The sequence below is a fragment of the Fusarium oxysporum genome, chromosome 3, assembly GCF_000149955.1.
Source record: "Fusarium oxysporum f. sp. lycopersici 4287 chromosome 3, whole genome shotgun sequence".
Lineage (NCBI taxonomy): Eukaryota > Fungi > Ascomycota > Sordariomycetes > Hypocreales > Nectriaceae > Fusarium > Fusarium oxysporum.
This window is the reverse complement of record NC_030988.1, coordinates 1177369-1200589: the sequence shown is the minus strand read 5'-3', so window position 1 is coordinate 1200589 and position 23221 is coordinate 1177369. Positions and strand designations below refer to the sequence as shown.

The following is a 23221-nucleotide window of genomic DNA, read 5'->3' as shown; positions in this document are numbered from 1 at the left end:
TGCTTCTGATTAAGTTGTGTTCTACTTCTCTGCTTTAGGTGGCCATCCCGCATGCTCGCCGCAGCACTACTTTCAGGTGGCTTGATGTAAGGTAGGCTCCAATACTCAGTAAGAGCTTGGCAAGCCCAAATTTAGAATTCTTTTTTTAAACGATGCTCTTTACGCTCTGCGAACAGGTAGAGAGCCCAGCGTCGTGTCTCCAAAGGAATAAGTTACATATGTTCCTGGAGAACAGGACTGACTCCCGTTACTCACATGGCTCCGTTTTGAAGGTGTGCGACCCCCGTTGATCGATCTTGCCAGGGTACATTCTTGAAAATAGATTGCCATGGCCGGCGAAGCCAACTTGGTTCATCGGTTCCCCAGCCCCCCAAACGTCGTATGTAGGCACGATCAGGGCGCGTGGCCTGCAATTGATACATCTAGCGCTTGGAAGATGCAGCTTCTTCAACTCAACCGATCTGTCACATATCTCAAACATGCAGATTCTATCACGTGAAGCGATTTTGTAAGACGTTTTGAACCCATACGATCCCTTTTGGCAAGTTCGCATCGCCGATACAACCGCCAAATACGTCAGAAACAAAAGCTCACAATGAAACCAAGCGCCGGCGGCGGGTATACTACTTCTCTTTGTTCTTGAGATGTTGGAGGTTGACATGGGAAGTGCTAACAGCAGATCAACATAAATGCAGCATGGAAAGCGGAGACACATCCGGGACTAGGGGCAGCAAGCGCTAATGCAGCCCTTTGGTCTGAGGATGCCTTTCTTCTTGCGGGAACGGATGTGCTCCGCGGCTGACAGGGAATTGCAAGAAGGTCTGCATGGACCACGGCATGGTTATTACGGGACTGTCATCTTGAAAGAAATGATCAGTTCTGAGGCTTCACAAAAGCAATGCATGGTTCATGCCGGATGAAACAAAGAATAGTGACTTAAACCTGAATGTTTCCCGCTTTGTGCTGACCAGACCTTCTATACTACTAGAGTTTTTCTGTGATTTGTCACGGTTCACTCTTCTTCTATTTCTGTTCCTCTCGCATCTTTCTCTTTGCTACAAGCTGAAGATACTTGACGAAACATCTCGCCATCAAGCTCCCGCCTGCTTGGCTGGCCTGTTCTCCTGTCGTTGAAGCCAGCGACTACAGTTTGCTCCTGAACCAAACTTTTGCTCCCATCTCAAACCTTGACGACTCACTCACTTCCTTCGGAGCTCTTAACATCCGAAGTCAGCTTCACTTCAAGTCAGGACTATTTAAACCTATCCGATTGACTTTTAACAACAACTCCCACTGAACATGTCAACTGCATCGATAACCCGTTTGAGTAGACTCGGATCTGCCGCAACAGATTCGACCGGCACACCGCCTAACTCTCCACTCACACCATCGACACCCACCTGGCCTTCTAGAGACTTTATTCTATCGAAACCGGCTGCCAGCCAGGACAATAAACAACCATATGGAGGCGGGCTTGGAGAGGGTCAATGTGATAGCCCTCGTGATGAGGTGTGCACAGGTGGACTAGTCTCAATGTTGCATACTGGACCAGCATCTCAACATCCGTCAAATCATTCTTCGAGGCCCCCCTTAGGAAATGGCCAAGTCTCGCCTTCCTCAGTTCGACACAGACACTTCGGTGGCCGCGATCTGCGCCAAGATGTGAGCAATGTTCCCTATACAAATGGCGAGGAAAGATCACAGCAGGTCCCCCAAAAGACTCTTGGTGTCCATAACATACTCAACCCTATGGAGCCACAACTACCGGCTTCAGGGGGTAATGGTCATCATCCTCCAGCAGCTCGTCCATCTGAATCCGCGACACTAGACCAGACAGTTGGCCCAATCTCAAGATCTTTTCCTGGCGCAAAAGCTTTCCCACCAGCCCAACCTGCGTCAATTTCTCTTCCAGGTACGCCATTGGGGCCGATGACACCTATCGGAGGGCCGTCATCAGGACGCAATTCCCCGACGGCTTTCCCATTTCCTGCCGTAAATAGTGCAAGACCAAAAGCCAGCCCGACACAACATCCCCGAGCCATAAGTGTTAGTCATGCGCCATCTCGAGAATCTGATGGGCGACAGTCTTTACATGGCTTTTCATCTACTAAGCGACCGTTCGAGGATATAACGCCAGAAGACACCAGAACTCAATATCCCCATCTACATCCTTTAACTGGAGCACCCACTGGTCCTCCCTCAACGATGTCGGATCATGGTAGGTTGCATTCACAGCAGCCGATTGCTTCTCTTGGAACACAAGCTCCTCTCTCTACTTTCCCCCCTAGCCATGCGCCGGGTCGCACGCAACCGCCTCTGGTACACTCTCAAACTTCATATTCTCCTAACATGCAGGCTGGCCGGCCGTTCCCGAGTCCAGGGCCCCTAAGCGAGTCCGCCTCGCCGTGGTCAGAAACACTGCGAAGACATGGGATGGGGGGGTCTCTTTTTGGCGTTGAGGGACAGCAAGCGTTATTGGCACTTCCGGGGAGCGAGGCACCTATCCCTGTTCATATGGACTTTTCGCAGGCGTCTAAGAAAGCAGACGAGAAGAGACAGCGAAATGCAGTGGCTTCAACAAGGCATAGGAGGAAGAAGAAGATCATGCAGGAGGAGAATTCAAAACAACTACAAGAGCTCCGGGATGAAAGGCACCTCATGGAAATAAGGATTGAGGGGTTGATTCAACAACGGGACTTCTACCGTGAAGACCGTAACCGGTTACGAGACATTGTCGCACAAACGCCATCAATAAGTGGCCTTGCCGCCGGACCTCCTAGTCCTACTATTTCGACAAGCAATTCTTATGCAGAGACGGGGTCGTTAGCATCAGGGCCATCTGGGTCCATGAGTTACGGAGATGTACCACCGAACGAAAGACCAGCCAAACGCCGTCGAACCGATGACCATCCTGAATACTCGCTACCACCATATGAATCCCCTGCGAGCGCGCACCCAAGTGCATCCCGAAGTGGGCCTCCGATGCCCATTCCAGGTTGCGACGCGCCATCATGCCCATCCTCTGCGGCGTCCTCAGCAAGCGGCGAAAGGTTACCGCCCTTGAGAGCAATGGAAGGCCGACCTCCTACTGGCCCATCCCCTGGGTCAGGTGCGCAAGAGCAGGATTCGCGAACTGGCAAATGGGTTCCCGTTCAGCCTCGAATGGCAGAAACCGGATGGGCAACAAGTGACACTCACCGCAGGCCTTGGTGAGATGGAGTTTGATGTTTGAGATTTTCAGCACATTACAGTTACGGAGGCTAGTGTCCTCATCTACTCTGGAATACCGGAGTGGTTCAGGCTTTTGTCATGGCTTTGATGACGAACGGATGGGACTTTTGGAAGATGCATCCGTTGGGCCAAGACGAGTTTATTACATTTTGTAATATTGTCTCGTTTATTCTCTTTCCTTCTTCTCCTCCAGGTCCAATGTTATCTGTTGTCCAAGTTGAGAATAGCCAATTACACAACGCAGCCCTTCACGAACGAAATGCTCGTTAATTACCACGGTAGCTATTTCGATGCTCGTTAATTACTACGGTAGCTATTTCGGTGTACAGCACGGCAGATATGGGCCCTTACGCAGACGCAGAGATCAACGGAAGCCTTTAATCTTGTGGGATCTTCATTTTTAAAAGCGCCTGACATCCCCATGCATAACCTACCGTAATGATCTATCCCGCAGTTTACCTCCCCCTCCGATTCATGGGTCCGCGTGACCGCCAACGGCATGATTCGCTATGCTACTGACGGTATTGGGATGCTTCTTCCCAAGTATCTCTTGTCGGAAATGTAGGGTAATAAAACTGACAGGGAATTCCCTTGGCCCTAAGCTAGGATGCAGCGTGAAGCCAATACAGGTGGCCAGGCCACGGCGTTGGAAATATCACAGCCACCCGAGTCTGCGCCTGGGGCATTAAGAAAAACGAATAACCGCTGTAGAGTGGTAGAAATTGAGAGAGTTTCTGTTCTTAAATATATTCTGGTACGCTCGCTAGCCAACGCCACGCCGACGCAAACAGTATACTCCTTGGAAACAAAATGGTGAGGAAATATAACACAACCGGGTATTTGAGATCCGAACGCCTCTTCTGTACCTCAAAATCTTCAGTCCGCTCAATCAGTGACCGTTGGCAACATGAGAAGCCCGACGTCGCCTATCCCGTCAATCGCCAGGTACTCATACACATGATTTTAAACAAAGAGTACATCTCATCAATTCAGTTTGGCATAAGTCGTTACTCATGCTTGTCCGGACTTTGCTCTTGTAAACCCACTTTGTACCCCCATAACATTCATTTATGACGGTGGGTTGCGACTTCGTCGATCGCGATTGGGTCCATCTGGTCGCTGAGCGAGTACAGCTCTCAGTTGCGGGTCGTCCTTGTCTTTGTCTATGTGATGAACACGGACATGTCTAGAAACCATTAGCATCAGAACCTAAATTCCGGAATGCTATATCTGGCTGCAGCGCAAGGATTGACCAGCAAGTTAACATACCGCTGAAGGTTATCTGGACGTGGATATTTGTGTTCCCTGTCAGGGCAAAAAGGGCAAACGTAGCCTGGAGAATCATGAACTAGACCATGTCTTAACATTTCATTCTTTCTCTTGAAGCCCTTGCCCCCTTCACTTCTCGGATATCCTTTGACTGGACAATAGTGTAGCCGTACTGACGAGTGCACATTCATATGAGAATTGAGAAGATATTTTGTCTGGAACGGTTCCACCCGGCATCCCTGGAATGTACATGTATATAAGCCGGCAATAGGCTGCGGATGTGTCATTCCATCAATGCTCATCCGGTCGGTAATTGAGGTTGAGTTGATCGAGACTGATGCGGCGGGTGAAGAGGCAGAATGATCGGTATTCGGAGTCCCGGTAGCATTGCTACTACTATATTCCGTTGTGGCGCGAGCGTGGGTACCATTTGCAGGCTCATGATCTGTACTCCCCTCTGCCGTAGAGTGCGAGGAGAGTGTTCGATATCTATCTGGTGCTGAACGGGGTGATGACAGGAGATTGGTAGTCAAACTGAACCTATGCCCTAGATTTGCAGCTGGCGAAGGAGGGAAAGTCGAGGATGGGCCTGGGCGAGATCGACCGAGATCTTGTTCGGATGGGCGCTCTGGGGGTAAGTCTCGGAGCTCACCAAGTGTTGAACGAAGAGACGGGAGAGACTGTGATGGAAGAGTCTCCTTAGAATTGCCTGCTGGTGCGCGAAGCCCATGGTGAAGCGGCGGTAAGGCTCCGTTAGACGAAGGGATGAGTGGCGATGTGACTTTGCTACCGGAGATATATCCCCGCGCAGACAGACCGTTGATCGGGAGTGCGTCTGCAGCGAGGTTGCCGTCGACGGCACTATCTCGCCACGATTCTTCATCTGGTGAGTCTTCGCCGCATGGAAGGTTTTCGCGGTCAACTTCGCGAGCTATGTCGGGGTTGCGTCCGCCGTCGAGATTATTTATCAAGTTGGCATACCCAGAGGTTTCATAAAACTTGCTGTTACGACTGGCTTTAGTTGTAGGTATAAGGGGGGGAGGACTTGGAGATGACTCTTGGTGCCTTAGATATAGCGGTTCGAGTTTTGGGCTTTGAGGAGCCACGCCATCCGGGTCGTCTGTATCGTTCTGCGTAGCTAGGAACATCGTTGTCGAGTTGGTGGTGATTACTCAAATCACAGAACATGAGATAAAGGAGTTAGGGAATGGGGTGGGAATATAACTCAAAGTTCGTGGCAAATGCATGCAAGCAGACCGAGAGAAGCGACATGCCGGTGTTGGTTCGTATTCTAATTCCCACTTCTCCTATAGATCGCTGGACAGTACTCGGAAGCGACATTCAAGATGCGTGTGTTGTCAGCAGTCAGTAATTACCAAGCCGAGGCGGTTTATTCTTGCGACGCGAGCGCGGTGAGTTGTTCGTAAAACGATGTTGTCGAGGTGGTAGTGTATTCACCGATCGCGGGGCAATGCGTAATATTTTGGAGACTCTGCCCGCCCGATGAGCGAGAGAATTGCGAAAAGGGGATTCGGAGCTTTTTGTGTTCGAGTGATTGGTGTTACCTCTCCTGTCTTTCGTTACGGTCAGTTGGCTGAGAACAGGAGGCTCGCGGATGAGGCTCTGCTTTGTTGTTCTTGTTTTGGGGGCCCTATGACAGTGCGTATTAAACGACATCTTTCTTCAAGCCTAACCTATATCGGAATAGTGTAGCCGACAGCCTAGCCAATGAGAACAAGTCTAGCTGGTGCGGGGCAACCGACAGCTTTCGTGAGAACTCCTTCTTTCCTGCCAACTCCTTGCTCTACCTCGGAAATTTTGGGACGAAGAATCTTTCAGACCTCTCCCACTGAAGAAGAGATATGTAATCTATATTTACATCGAAGAACCATTGGCAAAGTAAAACGCTGCTCGACTGACTTGAGGGGAAATGTAAGGAGTCTCATCCGAAGGGCCTAGGGTAGGACGTTTTCAAGCAAGATAGATATCCCATGTAAAAACTCGAATCTCTTTTTGATGCTGGCAAGTAAGTTCCATGAAACAAACCTGTCATAACCCGCACTTCTGATGACGGCGCAACTTCTGTCGACCCCGATATGGACGAGCACTTCGGCAAGAGAGCCGTACTTCTTCGACCGAGATGCAAAGAGGATAGCGGCAAATCGCGATGGGCCCCTATTATTGTGATGCTTTCTCAATTACAGAGCACGTAACCTAGGTCACCATACCAACTCATACCAACCACTGCTCTATCCTGCACGCCTAATGGCCCTTTGCTTAGCGCCTCGTCTAGTGGTTTTTTTTGAGGTTCTTAAGATGACAAAGGACATGCACAGCTCTGATTGGAGTCCAAGCTGGAAACGATGACACATCTTACAGGTTGCACCTCGGTGCGTTATCAAAATCGCTTTGAGTGACATGTCAAGCCCAGATATATTGATGATGCTCAACAACTGCGTACAGGAGTAAACATTTAGAATGAGACGGAACGTCCCATTCTATTACTTCCGTAGCTCGTAGCAGCATGTCGCACTGAGCGTGCTTAAAGGGTTAGAGTGAATATGATGAGCAGCAGTAGTGAGTTGATTGGTTCTATCTTCAGTGTGGGGTATTCCATCCCACAGGTTTTACTTTAAATCACCCAGCTTGATTACTAAGGGCTGTTGTTCCTGAGGATCATTGAGACCATGCCCGGCCTGCGACACACCCCCCCAGATTTCAGTCTGTATCAGATGAGATCTGCATATCATCCTGATCGATATCCTCCTCTGAAACGTGTTCTGGATCAATCCGCAGTGAGATATCAACCAGACCCAATTGTTTCACGAAGTGAGAATGCTTTTCTGCTGAAAGAGGTTTTGTGAAGCCATCTGCAGGCATGTCTGTTGTTGGAACCCATTGAACTGTAATTTTGCCGTCTCGATGGATCTGTCTTAGCCAAAAATTGTGGATGTCGACGTGTCTTAACTTTGATGTTAGTTGTGGTCTCTCTTTCTGGACCAGTCCCACTGTTTGTTGATTGTCACAGAGGATGCGTGGTTGGTGTTCTGGATCGAATTGTATCTGACCGAACAGTCGGTATAGAGCTATTGTCTCCCTCGCTGTATGAGACAGCGATAACAGTTCCGCTTCAGTCGTTGACGTGGTTACAGTCTTCTGTTTTGAAGACTGCCACATGATTGCCCCGCTAAACAACTTCATGAGATAGCCCTGGGTGGATCTTCGAGTCTCTGGATCATCCGCGAACGATGCGTCGCTTGACTGCTGTAGTACTTCATCATCGCCTGTCTCTACTGCTGTGGCCTTATCCACAGAGCCCGAGAACTCGATGGCATAGTACCGTGTGGTCTGGAGATATGAGAGAACTCTGTTCGCATACCGCAGGTGCTCTGGTGAAGGGTTCATAGCGAATTGGCTTAACTGGCTAGCTGCATAGGAGACATCTGGTCTTGTTACTACTGCCGCATACAGAACTGATCCTACCTTTTCTTGCATCTCTGTTATCTGTCGAATAGTGGCCTGTCCTTCGAAAGGTTGGGGACGGTACGACGGAATGAGAGGAGTTGTCGTTCTCATTGATTTGTCGATCCCGAACTTGTTACAAAGTTTGTCGATATATCCATCCTGGCAGATCCAGAGCTTCTTGGCCTTGGTATCTCGAAGGATCCTGATGTCGAGGAAGGTGATTGCTTCTCCCAAATCCTTAATCCCGTATTTGCCGTTTACTGCTGCTTTGAATTCGTTGACTTGTTGGAGGTAGTCAGATTGTGCGATGATGAGAAGATCATCGACGTAAAGAAACAAGACAAGATGAGTCTCGTTGTTAATGAGAATGCATGGTTCATCTGGGCATTGTTCAAATCCCAGGTCTTTGAGGAACCGTACAAGTTCATGGTACCACAGTTTTGGTGACTTACGCAGACCATAGAGCGCTTTGAGCAGTCTCCAGACCTTTCCTGATTGACCATATCCCGGTGGGCATGTGGTGTAGACCTCCTCGTCCATTTCAGCGTTGACGAAGGCGTTCTTGAAGTCAACTTGGTGACATATCAGCCCAAACGCACAGACGAGAGCCATCAGAATCCGGAAGCTTCGATAAGCACCGGTTGCTGCGTAGATATCTTCACCAGAATGGTGCTGAAGATCACCTCTGACACAGATGCGGGCTTTGTGACGAATGAGATGTCCTGTATCATCCAGTTTGTAGGTAAAGACCCATTTGAGCGGCAGTATCTGTTTGCCTTCTGGACAATCAACTAGTTGAAAGGATTTCTTCTCCTTGAGTGAGTTGATCTCGGCGCCTGCAGCTCGTTTGAAGCCTTCTCTCTCAGGGTGCCGTTTTAGTTGATGCCAGAATTCAGGTGGTGGTAGCAGGTCCCTCCGATGGATTCGGATTGACCGTGCAGCTGCGAAGGCGTGGGCGATCTGATGTCCCAGCTTCGCGCGTTCCAGTCGTAGAGCGTATGCCTGTCTTCGTGCTCGCTTCTGAACTCGATGTAGGGTGGAGCGCGGTTTGAGTGTTTCGATTGCATCCTGACCTTTCTGAGACAGTTTGATGTTTCTCCCAGAAGTTGTCCGAAGGTTCTGGAGCACCTCGGCGTCCGTTGTTCCTTCCTTTCTGGGCGCCTCTTCTCCTGCCATATTTGTCCGAGGATGCGATGATGCTTGATGGAGAGCTGCTTGATTCGGGGGCCGCAACACGTCTGGCTGTTCAACCTGTATTTCCCCTGCTGTTGCTCGTTCAGGTGAGCTTTGTGGTGTGAGAAGCAACCCTAGTGGAGGTGGCTCTACTTCTGTTTGGATCGAAACAGGAACTGATGTTGCTATATCCTCCGTGATAGGCAATGGCTCAACATCTTCTTCGTCCAGATCAACTTCGTTGACCGTAATGGCGAGAGCCTGTCCTGATTCAGGACGAGTTGTGGCAAGCTGTGGATCGTACATGACTTTCTCGTCAATTTGAACATCACGAGATACAATAACACGATCGAGGTGTGGAATCCAAACTTTGTGGATATTAGTTGCGTCGAATCCGACAAGCCATCCCGTGAGCGCGTTTTCTTGTAGTTTCGCTCTGGCCGGACGAGCTTTCTTGTTCTTGATCAATACATAGGCGAGAGAGCCAATGATTTTGAGATGTGAGAGGTTCGGCTTTCTGCCATGAACCATCTCAAACGGAGTTTGCCATTGTTTTCGTTGAACCGGGATGCGATTGAGGAGGCGGGTAGCATGAGCAACGATGTAGGGCCAGAGTTTCTGAGGTAGATTTCCCTGTATTCGAAGCTTGCGAGCGATAGTCATGATCACCCCCCCAGAACGTTCGGCAGGACCGTTCTGATCTGGCGTATCTGGTGGAGATGGATTGAAGATGATTCCTTTCATTGTAATGAAATGCTTCCATTTCTTACCCAGACCTTTCTCGCCATCTGATCGGATGTACCGCGTAGTGAAACCCCAGTTGTCGTTTGTAATGGCGAGAAACTCTTGCGTAGCCGACAGGAGTTCCTCTTGAGCCTTGTTCGGGAGATTGAAGGATACGTGGTAAGCCGAGTGGTCGCAATAAAAGTGAGCGACCCAGGAGTCGGCGTTGAAGGCTTCCTCCATATCGACAAGGTCGAGATGTATCCTTTCAAAAGGGTAGGTTCCCCTCCAGGTTGGTACACGTGAGATTTGCTGGTGCGCCTGTCCGAGTTGGCATTCGGGACAAAGCTCAGATTTTCGTTCAAAGTCGTGAGTGCCAAGTGCGACTCCTTCGACTACTTGAGGCACGTGTTCGAGAGCTTCCTTACGGATATGGCCAAGCCTTGCGTGCCAGATATCCATAGATGCTATTGCCACTTGAGGTGTTCTCGACTTGGTCGCCATTGCAAATGACTTCACAGCCTCTTGGTGCGACTTTGCCTTGAAGACAGCGTCCTTCATGCAAGGTTCGACCACTCGGAAAGCACCATACTTTGTTGCCTTGAAGGCATTTGATCCATCCGAATACTCCATCCAACAGGTCCTAGTATTAAAATAGAGGCCTTGTTGTTCGAGAGAGTGCGTGTTGATGAGGTTCCAGTGGAATCCGGGAACATGGGCAACATTCTCGATCTGGATTAAGCCTGGACCCGATGGGGTATCAACATGGACTGTGACATTGCCGACACCCGTGATGTATGTGCCTGAGTCGCCAAACTCGATGACTTCATTTTCCAGAGGCTTGTATTTAGTGAAGCGAGATAGGTCATTGCAGACATGCGTATCCGCGCAGTTATCGAGTCGAAAGCAGTCGCCGTACTCGTCTTTTGCGGTTGTGCTGAGTGCGAACTTTGACGTAACAAATGCAGCTCTTGATTTGCGTGGTAACGCGGCAGCAGTGTTTGAAGTCTCGTCTTCTGTCGGAGTCTTGTGTTGATTCTCCGTACTGTCAGACTGCCAGAACTTAGGTAGGTTGATCTTGTTTCTCCTAAAGTTCTTTTCGATGTTTGTCCGAAGCCTCCTGCTCCCTTTGACTGCAGTGATGACTTTCGATTGGACTTGGATGGCTGGTGTCCATCCTTCTGGTGCCTTCGAAGGATTTAGGTAGTAGCAGTCAGCATACTTGTGAGACATGCCACAGACGCACTGTTGAGGGTTTGTGCTCGAAGATGAAGGTTGTGTTCGCTGTCTTTTCTGCTGGGGCTGGCTCTCCTCGTTTTGCGAGTCCCAGCCATAGTCATGCTTCCTATCTTGGAATGTGGCATGGGCTGCTCGTCCCCTAGTAGCGTTCTCCTTCGGTGGTGCCATTGTTCTGAATTGCCTAATACAGAATCCGATCGTGATCTTCTTCTCGGAGAGGGTTGGGTTGAGCTTGCGGAAGGTCCTGAGAGCTCTGTTCGTTGTATTCTGAGCTTTCTGAACAATAGTGGCATCATCATTTTGATCATTTTCGTCCTCTTCAGAATCAGCCGAGCTTGCAACGGTGATAGAGCCGTTACTGGCATGGTCAGGGTTAATCTCGTTAAGCGCGGTGAGAAAAGCGTTTGAGATCTTCTCCATTGCTTTTGCTGCCTCCCTGATGAGGTTCTTCTCGTTCTCAACCTGAGCTTCTTTGGACTTCATGTAGTTGTAGAACGGTGGGTTGACTTCACGAGATGCTTCAATGAACGCATCACAAATCTGTGACTCGCTGAGATTCTCGATCTTGTAACGCTTGGCGTTGCTGACGAGAGCAGGCCAGCGGCTAAGCCATTTGTCAAGACTAGTGTTGCCAGGGCCTTTCTTAAGCGATTCGAACTCGGTCCTGACATTCTGCTTCTGATCTTTCGCAGTGGGTTGGATGCTATCAGCCAGCGCGATGAGTTTGCCGCGGACGTCATGGATTCCGAGGTAGTGTTGCTTGAACTCCTGGCACACCGTGAGGTCGATGCGATCAGAGACCTTGTCATATTTCTTCTTCTCGCTCTCGTAGATAGCCTGGAGGCTGTGGTATTTCTGGATCGTATCCTTGCTCGCTGAGTCTGATGGTTTGGTCGCAGTAAAGACCAGGTTTTCGATCCCTTCTGGATCACAATAGTTCCAGACATCATTACGCACGGCAAGGTCCTCGATAGAATTAATCCAGTTCGTCCAGTCTTCACGGGCGTTGAGCATAGCGAGGTTATGGTCTTTGATCGACATCTTGTGTTTGATGATTTTTGGTAAAGGCAATGTTAACTTCACTTTTTAGTTGACTTCTATTTAATGCGTTAGCTTCCTTTTTTATTGAAATCATTATGAAAATATCAGTTTTTCTGAGTCTTCTCTGTAGTTGCTGCTTTCGCGGCTGGTGATGAACCCCGCAGTAAGCATAATGCAACCGGTCCAACTTCGTTCCGGTTTCTCTGAAGAGAATTTCCTGTCGGAAGAAAGATTTCATTGCGTCCAGGTTGACAGGAAAGCTGGTAATGGTGATAAATATCGCGTGCGACGTAGCGAAAGAGTCTCCGGGCTCATAACTGTCGCACTGAGCGTGCTTAAAGGGTTAGAGTGAATATGATGAGCAGCAGTAGTGAGTTGATTGGTTCTATCTTCAGTGTGGGGTATTCCATCCCACAGGTTTTACTTTAAATCACCCAGCTTGATTACTAAGGGCTGTTGTTCCTGAGGATCATTGAGACCATGCCCGGCCTGCGACACAGCATTTTCATATTATTTCGCAGGCACATTTCACCAATCGAGGTTGTAATCACGATGAGGATAATCGCAAACAGATCGATTCAACAATTCTAAATTACCTCCCACTCGCAACTTCAAAAGCAAAGGAACAGAAACACGACTCTATGGTCCGCGACTGCGCATCGCCCGGGTCGATCGATATTGTAGTTTGGGAAGTTCCATTTCGACATCGATGCCCTCGTCAGCTTCCATGATATTTGGATCCACAGCCATAGGTGCCGTGGGATCTGCTGCGATAATAGGTTCGGCAGCTTCGAGTTTTGCGGGCTCTAACTTGTTCTCCTCCTTAGTGGGTGTCGGACTGCTTTCCTTGTGGTCAACCGCCATGTCGCGGCGCACACTTACGGGCCGCCGCGTCCGGACTTTGCCCATCTCGCCTGTTTCCTTTGCTAGTTCAGGCTCTTCACGCTCAACGCGCTCCATTTCTGTCTTGGCCATCTCGAGGACCTCCGTCAGTCGTTTCTGTACCTTACTGATCTCGTCGTTGCAGTCGCCATCGCGAAGAAACTGATGAGCACCGTGCTCACACATACTCTGCACAAACTCGAGGCCCTTGTCTAGCTTATCGTATACATCTGGTGGTTGGTCACCAGCACCGGGTCGGGATATCGACATAGGACCGAATCGCCTGCTGCTCATGTATCGTAGTGAAGGGATGGCGTCGTCATTGCTTCCATCCTCTGATACTTCTTGCTCCGCAAGCTTCTTGATCTGGGCAACTCTTGCGGCCATCTTGGCTTTACGCATCAGGTTTCGACTTGACGAGACGAACCTCACAAGGTCGTCAAAGAAGCTCTGAACATAGCAATCATAATAGACAATGATCATGCTCCGTGTGCGATAGGCGGCAGGGGCGTCTTCGTTGGACGTCATGGATGGCGACTTGGGCTTCTTCCTTACCCGAGCTCGTGCTCTAGCTTGTGCGGCTTTCATGATCTCTTGTTGCTGACGAATGGAGCCAGGGCTTGGGGCGTGCACCTTAGGTGTCTCGGGCTTGACTGATGTCTGTGCTGTGTTGTCGCCTGCGCCATCTTTGAGGATGTCCTCGTTCCCTGGAGCCTCGGCGTGAACTACTGGAGGATCATCTTTAGGCTTGAGGGACTCGGTTGAGCCTTTGTTGCGAAGTGACTTTGTCTCCGCACTTTTGCCCTCTGCGGCAGCAACAGCGGCCAACTCGGCCTGGCGTCGGTCGACCTGGCCGCTGAGGTCGTCGAGTCGCTGTAACCAGTCCGGGACGTCGTTGACAAGATTCTTGAGGGCATCCATCGCCAAGTCGCGAAAGCTTGGTTCTCGTGGGGGAGTCATGTTGAAATTATGATAGTAGGAGTCTAATGGGTAGGAATTAAAACGATCAGGAGAGCATCGGAAACTTAGCCGTTGAACGGGGCATGAAGCTGAAATGACAGTGTCGAAAGACGGGCAGTTCCAATCTTATCACAAAAGTAGAGAATGGACAAGGAATTGATCATTGATTGCATTGTGACTAGTCCATTCTTTATATGTCTCGGAGGGACGCAGGGAGTCTCCTGTCCCCTACCGAGCCAGCTCCGTCCTGCGCAACACTTTCGCGGACAGCGCGGACAGAGCGGACACCCCTGTCAAGCCCAAGCCACTACTCGGTAGAGTTGTCTCATTTCCCACCCGCTTTACTCTCCGAAAACAGGGAAGCTTGTCTTTGCTTAGTCGTGTTGGTGCTGGGGTTTTTTGAAGGGTCGTAATGACCAGGGTACCCCCGTCACATCGTCACGCTACTCTTTTTCTACGCGGGACATGGGCCAGGGGACACGGAAGTAATCCACCCAACGCTTGTACCTGCGGGTCTCATTTTGCACTGGCAGTCAATTGTGCATATGCAACGCGCCTCTCTCGTGCAGCCCAGGTACAGACCTCCGCTTGGCCGCGAAATTGATCAGCGTTTCCAACAGAGGCCGGAACCCAGCTCTTCTGGGCTTCTACGGTGGCAAGTCATCTCTGGTACGGATGATAGTAGACGCGGTCAATTGTTATCGCAAAATGACAATCAAGGAACTAGCATATGGAGAAATTCTGCGTCTTTGGAGAACAACATGACCGGACCGCACGGATAAAGGGCCGGCGCAACACGCCATGCGATAAGCCACGTGTCATGGCAAGTCCATGTACCAAGTCTCGAACGTTGTGGCCCGGCCGCTGGACCGTGGGATCTCGCAGCGCGGCCATCAAGCTCGCCCCAAGAGGCGTGAGCCGTTACTAAGTCTTTCCCAATCTACTTCGCAGCTGGACTACGCCATGGTGTTTTTGATCCACCTTGCAATTGGCATGCTAACTAAAGACGGCCAATCCTTTCAGACGTAATAGTACGTTGGCAACAACCTCGGTGACTGAAGTCAAGGCGGCTCATCCAGGCATCGCCGTAGCCAGCGTTCCCTGGGAGGATTTGGGTTCGCCTGTTTACTTGCTCCGACAGCGTGCTTCTTTGACCAAAATAGTCTATGTCTCAACTTTAAATTGATAGCCTGACTTGTTACAAGACAAACGAGATCTCACTCGGAGCTGGTCTGACGTGCACTTGAGCTATATCATGCTAGCCCGACCCGTCTACCAACGCCAATCATGCAACAGTTGGAGCACACCTCTCGACATCCTACAAACTCTTTGCATTGTCGCAAGCGCTACTGCTTCAACTAGCTGAAGAGACAGTCGTCAGGCAGTGTAGGGTACCTCATTGGCATCTCGTTACTTTACTGCAATGATGGGTTAGTCACTCATGTAGTGTTCCTCGTCGCACACAATGCCTGTGCGAATAAACAAAGAAAGGAAATCATATTCTAGACCCACCTGGCCAAGGGATTGCAGCCTGTGATCATGCTCCTCTCTCATACGGTATATTTGACCAAGTACTTCTTGCATCTCGGCACACGTTCGCTCGATGGTCGCATTTCGGTTGCCCTCCCTCTGCCAGCGCTGAACGTCGCGATACATCTTGTCGTACCGGCGCTGCTTCTTCTCCATATCCTGGCAGAGTTTGCAGTTATCTCTCTTGGTCCTGGTTTCGTAGACAAGCTTCAGGCCGCACGTCTCGCCCATCCGGTATTCTTTGTTGCACTGTTGGCGGAAGTGACCCCAACGCCAGTAGCCGCAGGCCCAGCGCGTTTGATCAAAGTAGCACATCACCGAATGATGGTAAAAGAGTTCCAGTGGCGAGCTTTCGGGACGGAAAGGGCAAGGTAGCGCTAGCCCACGGCGGCCTGGGCAAAAACTGCGTTGTAAGGCGACAAACTGCTTTACAACGACTGGCGTATTATGCTCAACTCAAGTACAATCAACATTGAACTGTCAGGTAAAAAGATGGATGATCTGTCAGAGTGGCAAGGGGATGGCGTGAGGTTGAATGGATACCAAAACAAGACACTGATGCTGAGGGTTCCGTCCACTGGTCCCGTGGCTCAACAGCGAACTGGGTCAAATGGTTGGCTCACATTGAACTGTTGGTTGGTAGATGAGTTGCCAAGATTGGGAAGTCGGATTGACCGATTACCCAGTGCCGCTGCGCAAATAAACCTCCCCTGGTTACTCTCCGGGCCCATCATGCACGCTCGTCGCTGCCTCTTCCATCCACAGATCGCTATCCACTTGGAAATAGTCTCTTCAAAAGAAGAAGTACCAGGTGTCTGTTTTGTGTACGGCCATTCAATTACGAATTGTGTAATTTACCGCCAATCAATAATACTCTTCAGCGATTCAATATGCCTGGCTGGTACTTAGTGGTAATTGGTTTTGCGACGCATCTCTGAACTGTGCGTCTGTCCAGCTCGGTTGCTCGTGCTCGTCAATTTCAACTGATTAGATCTCGACACAAAAAGTGATCAACTTAACAGAACCTTTCTCTATATACGCTCCCAAGCTGCTGTAGATGACTGATCCATTGTGACATCAAGGCCCCAAACTCAGCTGCTTCGCGACCTATTTCTTCACTCATCCCTAGGCTTTTCGCCAAAGCTCTTTATATTCTGCCCATTTGCAAAAGCCTGCCAAGTTTCATTGTCAGCATGTGATAGCTGCGAAAGCCCTGAGAATCTTACTGACCTAAAGACTGCAGCACATTTTCGTCCGATCTGCTGCCATCAACAAACATTCCAACCATTCCTCTCTCACTCAGGGTCTGCCGACAAGCCAGGAGCAATCTCGTAGCCACCGAGTCACGACGATTGACCATATCCGGGTCTTCATCTAATTTGACAGTCAGCCAATGTCAGATAACATGGTTTGGATTGTGGACGACCTTTGATGCAGATGCACGAAACTCCTCCAATGCCTTGTCCGATTGAGGCTGGCCATGGAATATCTGCGCCGCAAGGGCTCCCATTATTTGGAAAATATGTTATTGCCGCAGCTACCAGATTTTCCCCTTCAAGCCCGACTACAATGTCGTTCACATAGCAAGTGTCCATAGTTTTGGCGTATTGGTCGTACCACCCAAACCGGTATCTCTTCTGTGACTCCTTATTTGCCATCTCGACAACCTTCTGGTAATCTGCTGTCTGACATGGCCTGAAAGTCAAGCCAGCGGAAGCCAGATCAGGAACTGGATGGTCGGCAAATCTCAAGAGCCAATCGAGCACCCGCCGCCCGTTTCCAGGTGTGGATTCCTTCATGTTCCAACCTCGTTTTTCGAACCACTCCGTATCGGTTTCAGGAACGGGCAGACCGTAGAGTAATCTTGGAAATGTGCTTCCAAGTTGAATGATTCCGACACCTCGAATCTTTTTAAGTTTGCTCGCGACCTCGTCGTGGAGGAAGCGCCCAACACCTTGGCCCCGAAAGTCTTTATGAACGATGATGGCGGCTATTGATCCAATCAGTCGGTCGCCACTACTATCCGTAAACGTTGTGAATGTTGCACAAAATCCAATGGCCTCCCCTTTATGGGGTTCTCTCACCAAGTAATGCATGGCATATCCATCGCGTTTCAAGCGAGAACCAAGAGTTGACCGATTTAGATAGAACTTGGAAGGCAAACATGCTTCCCATAAAGCGTGGGTCTCTGGGAGATCTCTGTCGTAGTCCCATTTCAGGAGCGGCCAAGTTGGCGGGGGAGGAGAGTTACGGGTCTTTGGCGTGGCCTCTGTTGTCGGCCGTTCACTTGTCAAAAGAACGGCGACGGCTTGTAAGTCTGCCACAAAGTACCCCGGACACTGAATGAGAGTTGGGAAACCATACGCGCGGGCCCCCTTTTCCGAAACTTCACAGCAGGCTACCAGCACTAAAGGGCGCTCTTCACACACCTCACGAGCAACCTCGGCGAGTTCAAGCTGAAATAAACCTTCCTCTGTCGAGAAGCCAGTCAGCACGAAGATAACGACTCGTGCTCGCTTGATGAATGCCACATGAATGCCGGTAATGCCACGCTCCTTACTATAAGGAACATGCCGGATCCAAGGATGTGTGCGCGCAAGTGCTTTACCGAGAGGCTCGAAAGGATCACCTGCGTTGGTAGGACTCTGGTCTAACGGAACAACAGCAGGTGTTAATAACAAGACTAAATCTTCTTCACCAAGGTTCTTTTGAAGGGGAATCAGGTCTTGGTGATCCCATAGTAAAGTGGCCGGTGAGCTCTGGCTTTGTATAGTTGACATCGTTTGCAATTGAGTGTTATCTCCTAAGATCAAGTGACTTATGAACAGTCTTTCGGATACAGATTGAAATCACTCAGCTCAGAATTGAACCACCCAGTGCCTATATACCGGAAATTGGCTTGATTGTTAAGGTCGTGGTGAAGATGTGATTAGAATTGATGGGGAAAGAGATTGTTGGACCGTGGGATTTACTTCGCGGTACACTTTTTATGACACCAATCAGCATGAAATAAGCCACCCTAGCGGTCAATGGCCCGGTAACGCTCGATGTTACAGGGCAAAGAAGAGGACATGATATTGGATCCATTGATGTGATATCGGATACTTCGATGCTTTTCTATGACTTAGACAACACTGAGACAAGGCGGTGAGAAGGTGGGATAGGGTGTCTCCATAGTACAATTGTTTACGGTAGCACTAAAATAGGCCCTGCTGCCATGACCACCCAGGCATGTCCCTTGACATCAACTGCTTGCGTTATGAGATGCTTCCAGATATCTGAATGACTTGTTTAAATCTCATTCAATTCAAGCCCCTTTTTCGGCCTGATTCGCGGCCCAGCTGACCATGTCATGTTGCGCTAGGTTTCCTCAGTCATCCTCAAGTTGCTAAGCACATTGATGGACAGCTTATCGTGGCAGCTGAATTCTTACCCTATGGCTCCTTCAACAGCCAGGTACCCCTTCTGATACCCGGTGATGGACCCTGTTCCTGAGTCGCAAGCATCGACCTACACCTCAGGTTACATCCGCCCCTGAACAGCTGTGTGTTATCGTTTTTCACAGGGTATTTCTTAAGTGCTATCAAGGCTTGACGCCAAATTGGTATTGCATCGTTCATGCCATTATATAAAGATGCCAAGCTCAATACAGCAGAAGCTAGGCTGCTAGGCTATGATTTCCTGGAACAAAACAGCATTTGGTCATACCAGATCTGAGAATTGCCAAAGACTATCTGCTTGACATAAGAATCACTTTACTCTCTACACGAACCTCCGCTTCGCACAACGGAAAGGCTAGCGATTGCGAGTATCAGTTCCAAATGATGTGATCCGAGAATGTATGTGGACTCACCAGCACTACCGCTCGAGTCTTAGTAGATACCCTGGCCTGAACTTTTGCACCGTTCCGGTCTTGAAAGAGTTTCGAAGAAAAGACTATATTTATCACCGGTTACCGCTGTCACTGCCTTCTTTAGAAGCGTCGTATAGATCCAGACAGTCTCCGAGAACTACAAGTGCAAGTTAGCGGATCTGGCCAGACTCTCTGAATGGAGCAGTATTTGCTCACCAGCGGTTATTTGATCTTCCCATACTCCATATTGATAGTCCACCAGGCCATGGCGCTCGATACCGTCACATAGCCTTATTAGTTCGTTTCCCATCTTTTTAATCATGGCCTCTGGAACCAGATTTTGCGTTCTCCAAAGTTGTTGGGATGAAGTCATTAGGTCAATTTGGCGCTGGCCCAACCCGAGCCAAGCATGGTTGAAGTCGTTCCACAGCTGAATACGATCAGCATGGAGGTTGGTATCGTCAAGATTAAGACCTGGGCACGCACAGTAGTCAGCTCTGGCTTTCTTCTGTTCCCCTCTACGATTACATAGACAGTGTAATACATGCCTAGATCTGCGACCTGAGACAAGAGCCAGCTAGTGAGACTAAGCAATGTCTCAGATGCACTCTCGAGAGATCCATTTACTATCTCCTGAAATATGCTAGCCAGCTGCCTCTGGTAACTGACCCATTCCTCCTCGAGGGCGCCTTCCGCATAGTCATGATCTTCTGTCATTGAAACATCGGCGGTTTTTGTTGCCTGTGGCATTACGCTTTCACTGGACATGCTGTTGCTCGCATAATTCATAGCATTGCTTTGCTGATACACATTCGCGGATCCGCTTGAGCCCTGCGCCGGTTGCTGTGGACTCGGACCAGCTGAGGCCCCAGTCTCAGACCCAAAGTAGCGGGAGGCGATATCTGGTGGCATCATTTGCATAGCTGCAGGTTGCCGCGAGCTGAATTGCTGCGCATCGTAAACTGTTTTTTGCGTACTTGGTTGGCCAACGTTATACATCGCCGTAGCTGCAGTACTGTAGTCGCCAAAGCCTTGCGTTCGGCGGGAGTCGTGGCCGTACTCGGAGCCATAAGCTATAGCTGTGCCAGGCATATTTGCCGTCGAGAATGATGCACTAGGATCTGAATAGTAGCTATTGTAGTTACCATGAGACCCCATGCCTCGCCCTGACGATGAAGGGCCAGCAAGAGATGCAGGGCGATACCTGTCGTTGGAAATTCCAGCGAGCGAACGGCGCTGTTGTGACGGATCGTTGAGTGAGTATCTTTGATTGGGGTTCGAATGGACCGGCGGTTCATTCTGCCTCCTCATACGGTTCGAATCGTCCATGCCCCAAGGACCTGTGATAACACACGGCCCTGCTGTTGTTCTAGGCTGATGGGTGGTTCGTAATGTTGGTGACTATAAGGCAGCCAGTTTCGATGGCCCGGAATAGTTGAACAACAAGCAGTGCGGTATCGTTTGAAGTAGTCTGCGTATCGATAAAGTTAAAAACTAACGAACAAGTTGGGAGATGTTTGGCCTTATTGAAGTCATGCCAATGTTGTCGAATCGCCAAAGACACTGACAGCCTCAGCAGCGAGTTGGATCATAATATATAAAGTTTAGGAAGAGGTGACCGAGAACTGCATATAGGTCCAGAAACTCTTGCTCAAGGACTTTACGGACCAGCGCTGACTGTAAGCAGGCTACCATATGGTCGCTTTGCTTTCAACTTCTTGGTCTCCAGACCAACAATGCAGCCTCGCTCCTACGTGTTCAATCGCCCACACATCATGCCATGGCTATGCAGAATAGGCTCTCAAAGAAGATATCGCTAGGCTTTTTTATTTAGTATCTATCCTTCGTTACTCATGTAATCACAAACAAGGGCCCGGCACCTTACCTATGGACGTAGAGAATGCTGGCAATGATGCTTGAAATGTCGCGCATTGGGCTCTGTTAGAGCGCTGGATTTGGCCTCCAGCTGTGGATCCACCAGCCAGCCCCGCAAACACAGATGCCACGTTTATTAATAGAACCCAATCTGAAGAGGACATTTTAGGGCCACGCCTGGTTACATTGTCTCGCGCTGTTTGTGTGCATCGTGCCCTGCTAGCAGACGGGTAACTCTATCATGCGTGGTTCCTTGCAGAAGCGCTTACAGCATGGACAGCCAGTTGATGTACTGCACTAACCCCGCCAGGCGCTACGTCTTCGCTTCTCCATTGTTCACTACACAAGAACAGCGGGGTCCAGACCCACGTCATTAACCCCTCCGAAGTCATTTGTGACATGAGTCAAACTGCAGGAACACCGTTTGATGCATGACAAGATCAGCCAAACTATGCATCTAATCCACACCTCCTTTATTGACCTCAGTGTAGTTGTCTTCAGAAATGACAAGAAATGTAGGGTAAGCAAGCCAAGTGGCCCTCCTGACGGAATGATGCTTCCCCGAACAGAGTCATCGATGCGTCTTCCTTGATAAGCGATGTTCCAAGGTTCTCGCTGTCAACTTATCTCATGGCCTCGGTTGCATTTTGCTGGTGGAGGGGTAAGCTTGGGAGAGAATTGGCAGGGCTAGCTACAATTTCTTCTGTGTATCTCTACCGCTTCATGATTGGGTAGTTGCGGCAACGCTTGCTTGGGCTTCATTACTTTTTGAGCGGCAATCAGAATGTGATGAAAAGACAATTGAGCATCCCGTCATTGCTTGCACCGAGTTCTGTCGTTCGCAATGCGCAGTTACGCGTGAGTGCGGGGCACCCACAAACACCTAAAAGGGTAGGTGGGGGTTCTAGCAAAAGCAACAGGGGCGGAATTGACGTCGTTCTACCCGAATCCGGCCATCAGTCGAAGGATCGGTCGGTCATCCCGGCAGCCGAGGTGCCACCCAGCGGCGACGGATGGGTCGACCGCTTCCCCGATGGACTTTCCTACCTCTCAAAACAGATTGAGCGGAGCGCCACTGCTGACAACGCTCACATGCACGGGTCAATTGGCCGCTGCATCCACAATGAACGGAGCAGCATCCCCTAAAGTGTATTGTGGAGCCCCGGCGTACCGCGTACCGTGCTTCTAAGTCGTGTAAGCGGGTGAACTGAGCTCACGAAAGTTAGTCGGGGTACTGATATACCACCATAAGAGACCAGGAACACGATCATGATTTAGATGGAGACGCAGAAGCGGAAACTAGCACTCCCTTGTCTGGCATTACGTGGAAGCTCAGGTGGTTCAGGGGCCTTGCTGGTTGGACATGACACTCCTTATGGGAAAACGTCATGACTTGACAGTAATCCACAACAGAGTAACGGAAATACTTGTGATGTATCTAATCCTTTCCCGAAAGACTCCCTCCGTGGCTCTTGAAATGACCAGGCAGGCACCAGTGAGAATTGGAAGACTACAAAGAGTATCACCAACGAGGGGGAACCTGGAGAGCGGGCAGTATTGTGGGCAAGTTGTGCGATATGCTGCTCTTGTATGTATTGGAACTAGACAATTACTTAGTATCTTGAGTATCAAGAGTCCAGCTTATTATTTCACCATGAAATATCACGGATTGTTGATGTGGGATGACTATATCATTCGTCTTGGCTGGCACAACAGTCAAGGTCCCCAGACTCCCAACGGTTCATTGCAAAAGGCAAGACGTATACTTCAGTACTAGCCTTGTCGTTCCATTCATCCAAGCATCCATGGTCTAGTGCTACCGGGGTCGCTTTCCCCTACTCCTTGACCCGAGATTATGTTTGCTTGTTCTCTTCCTCTCCTCCTTCCTTTCCGTGGCACCTCATCCGGCATCGACGCCCCCTTTCCGTTATCACCGCCTTTTGCTCGATCCTCGTTCCTAGCCATTCTAATTCACGGTCC

At 49.7% G+C, this 23221-nt stretch overlaps 6 protein-coding genes across 6 annotated transcripts; 1 reads left to right on the top strand and 5 right to left on the bottom strand.

Moving 5' to 3' along the window:
• Positions 1–1050: 1050 nt before the first annotated feature.
• FOXG_12566 (uncharacterized protein) lies at positions 1051–3213 on the top strand (the record flags this gene model as incomplete). The annotated part of the gene is made up of 1 exon (XM_018392377.1): positions 1051–3213. The coding sequence occupies exon 1, from the start codon at positions 1300–1302 to the stop codon at positions 3211–3213; it is 1914 nt and encodes a 637-aa protein (XP_018252027.1). The 5' UTR covers positions 1051–1299.
• A 612-nt stretch (positions 3214–3825) lies between these two features.
• Positions 3826–6210, bottom strand: FOXG_21006 (uncharacterized protein). The gene is made up of 2 exons (XM_018401337.1): positions 4501–6210; positions 3826–4417 (listed from the first exon to the last, which is right to left on the bottom strand). The coding sequence occupies exons 1-2, from the start codon at positions 5646–5648 to the stop codon at positions 4300–4302; spliced, it is 1266 nt and encodes a 421-aa protein (XP_018252026.1). The 5' UTR covers positions 5649–6210; the 3' UTR covers positions 3826–4299.
• A 1935-nt stretch (positions 6211–8145) lies between these two features.
• Positions 8146–14171, bottom strand: FOXG_12565 (uncharacterized protein). Its single transcript, XM_018392376.1, has one exon. The coding sequence runs from the start codon at positions 13981–13983 to the stop codon at positions 12781–12783; it is 1203 nt and encodes a 400-aa protein (XP_018252025.1). The 5' UTR covers positions 13984–14171; the 3' UTR covers positions 8146–12780.
• Positions 14172–14726: 555 nt separating this feature from the next.
• FOXG_12564 (uncharacterized protein) lies at positions 14727–16189 on the bottom strand. Its single transcript, XM_018392375.1, has 2 exons — positions 15496–16189; positions 14727–15401 (listed from the first exon to the last, which is right to left on the bottom strand). Exons 1-2 carry the CDS (start codon positions 15826–15828, stop codon positions 15399–15401), a joined length of 336 nt encoding a protein of 111 aa, XP_018252024.1. The 5' UTR covers positions 15829–16189; the 3' UTR covers positions 14727–15398.
• A 243-nt stretch (positions 16190–16432) lies between these two features.
• Positions 16433–18584, bottom strand: FOXG_12563 (uncharacterized protein). Its single transcript, XM_018392374.1, has 3 exons — positions 16940–18584; positions 16744–16887; positions 16433–16685 (listed from the first exon to the last, which is right to left on the bottom strand). Exons 1-3 carry the CDS (start codon positions 18291–18293, stop codon positions 16639–16641), a joined length of 1545 nt encoding a protein of 514 aa, XP_018252023.1. The 5' UTR covers positions 18294–18584; the 3' UTR covers positions 16433–16638.
• Positions 18585–19127: 543 nt separating this feature from the next.
• FOXG_12562 (uncharacterized protein) lies at positions 19128–20958 on the bottom strand (the record flags this gene model as incomplete). Its single annotated transcript, XM_018392373.1, has 4 exons — positions 19128–19308; positions 19367–19523; positions 19583–20767; positions 20935–20958. 2 exons carry the CDS (start codon positions 20956–20958, stop codon positions 19739–19741), a joined length of 1053 nt encoding a protein of 350 aa, XP_018252022.1. The 3' UTR covers positions 19128–19308; positions 19367–19523; positions 19583–19738.
• Between the last annotated feature and the right edge of the window lie 2263 nt (positions 20959–23221).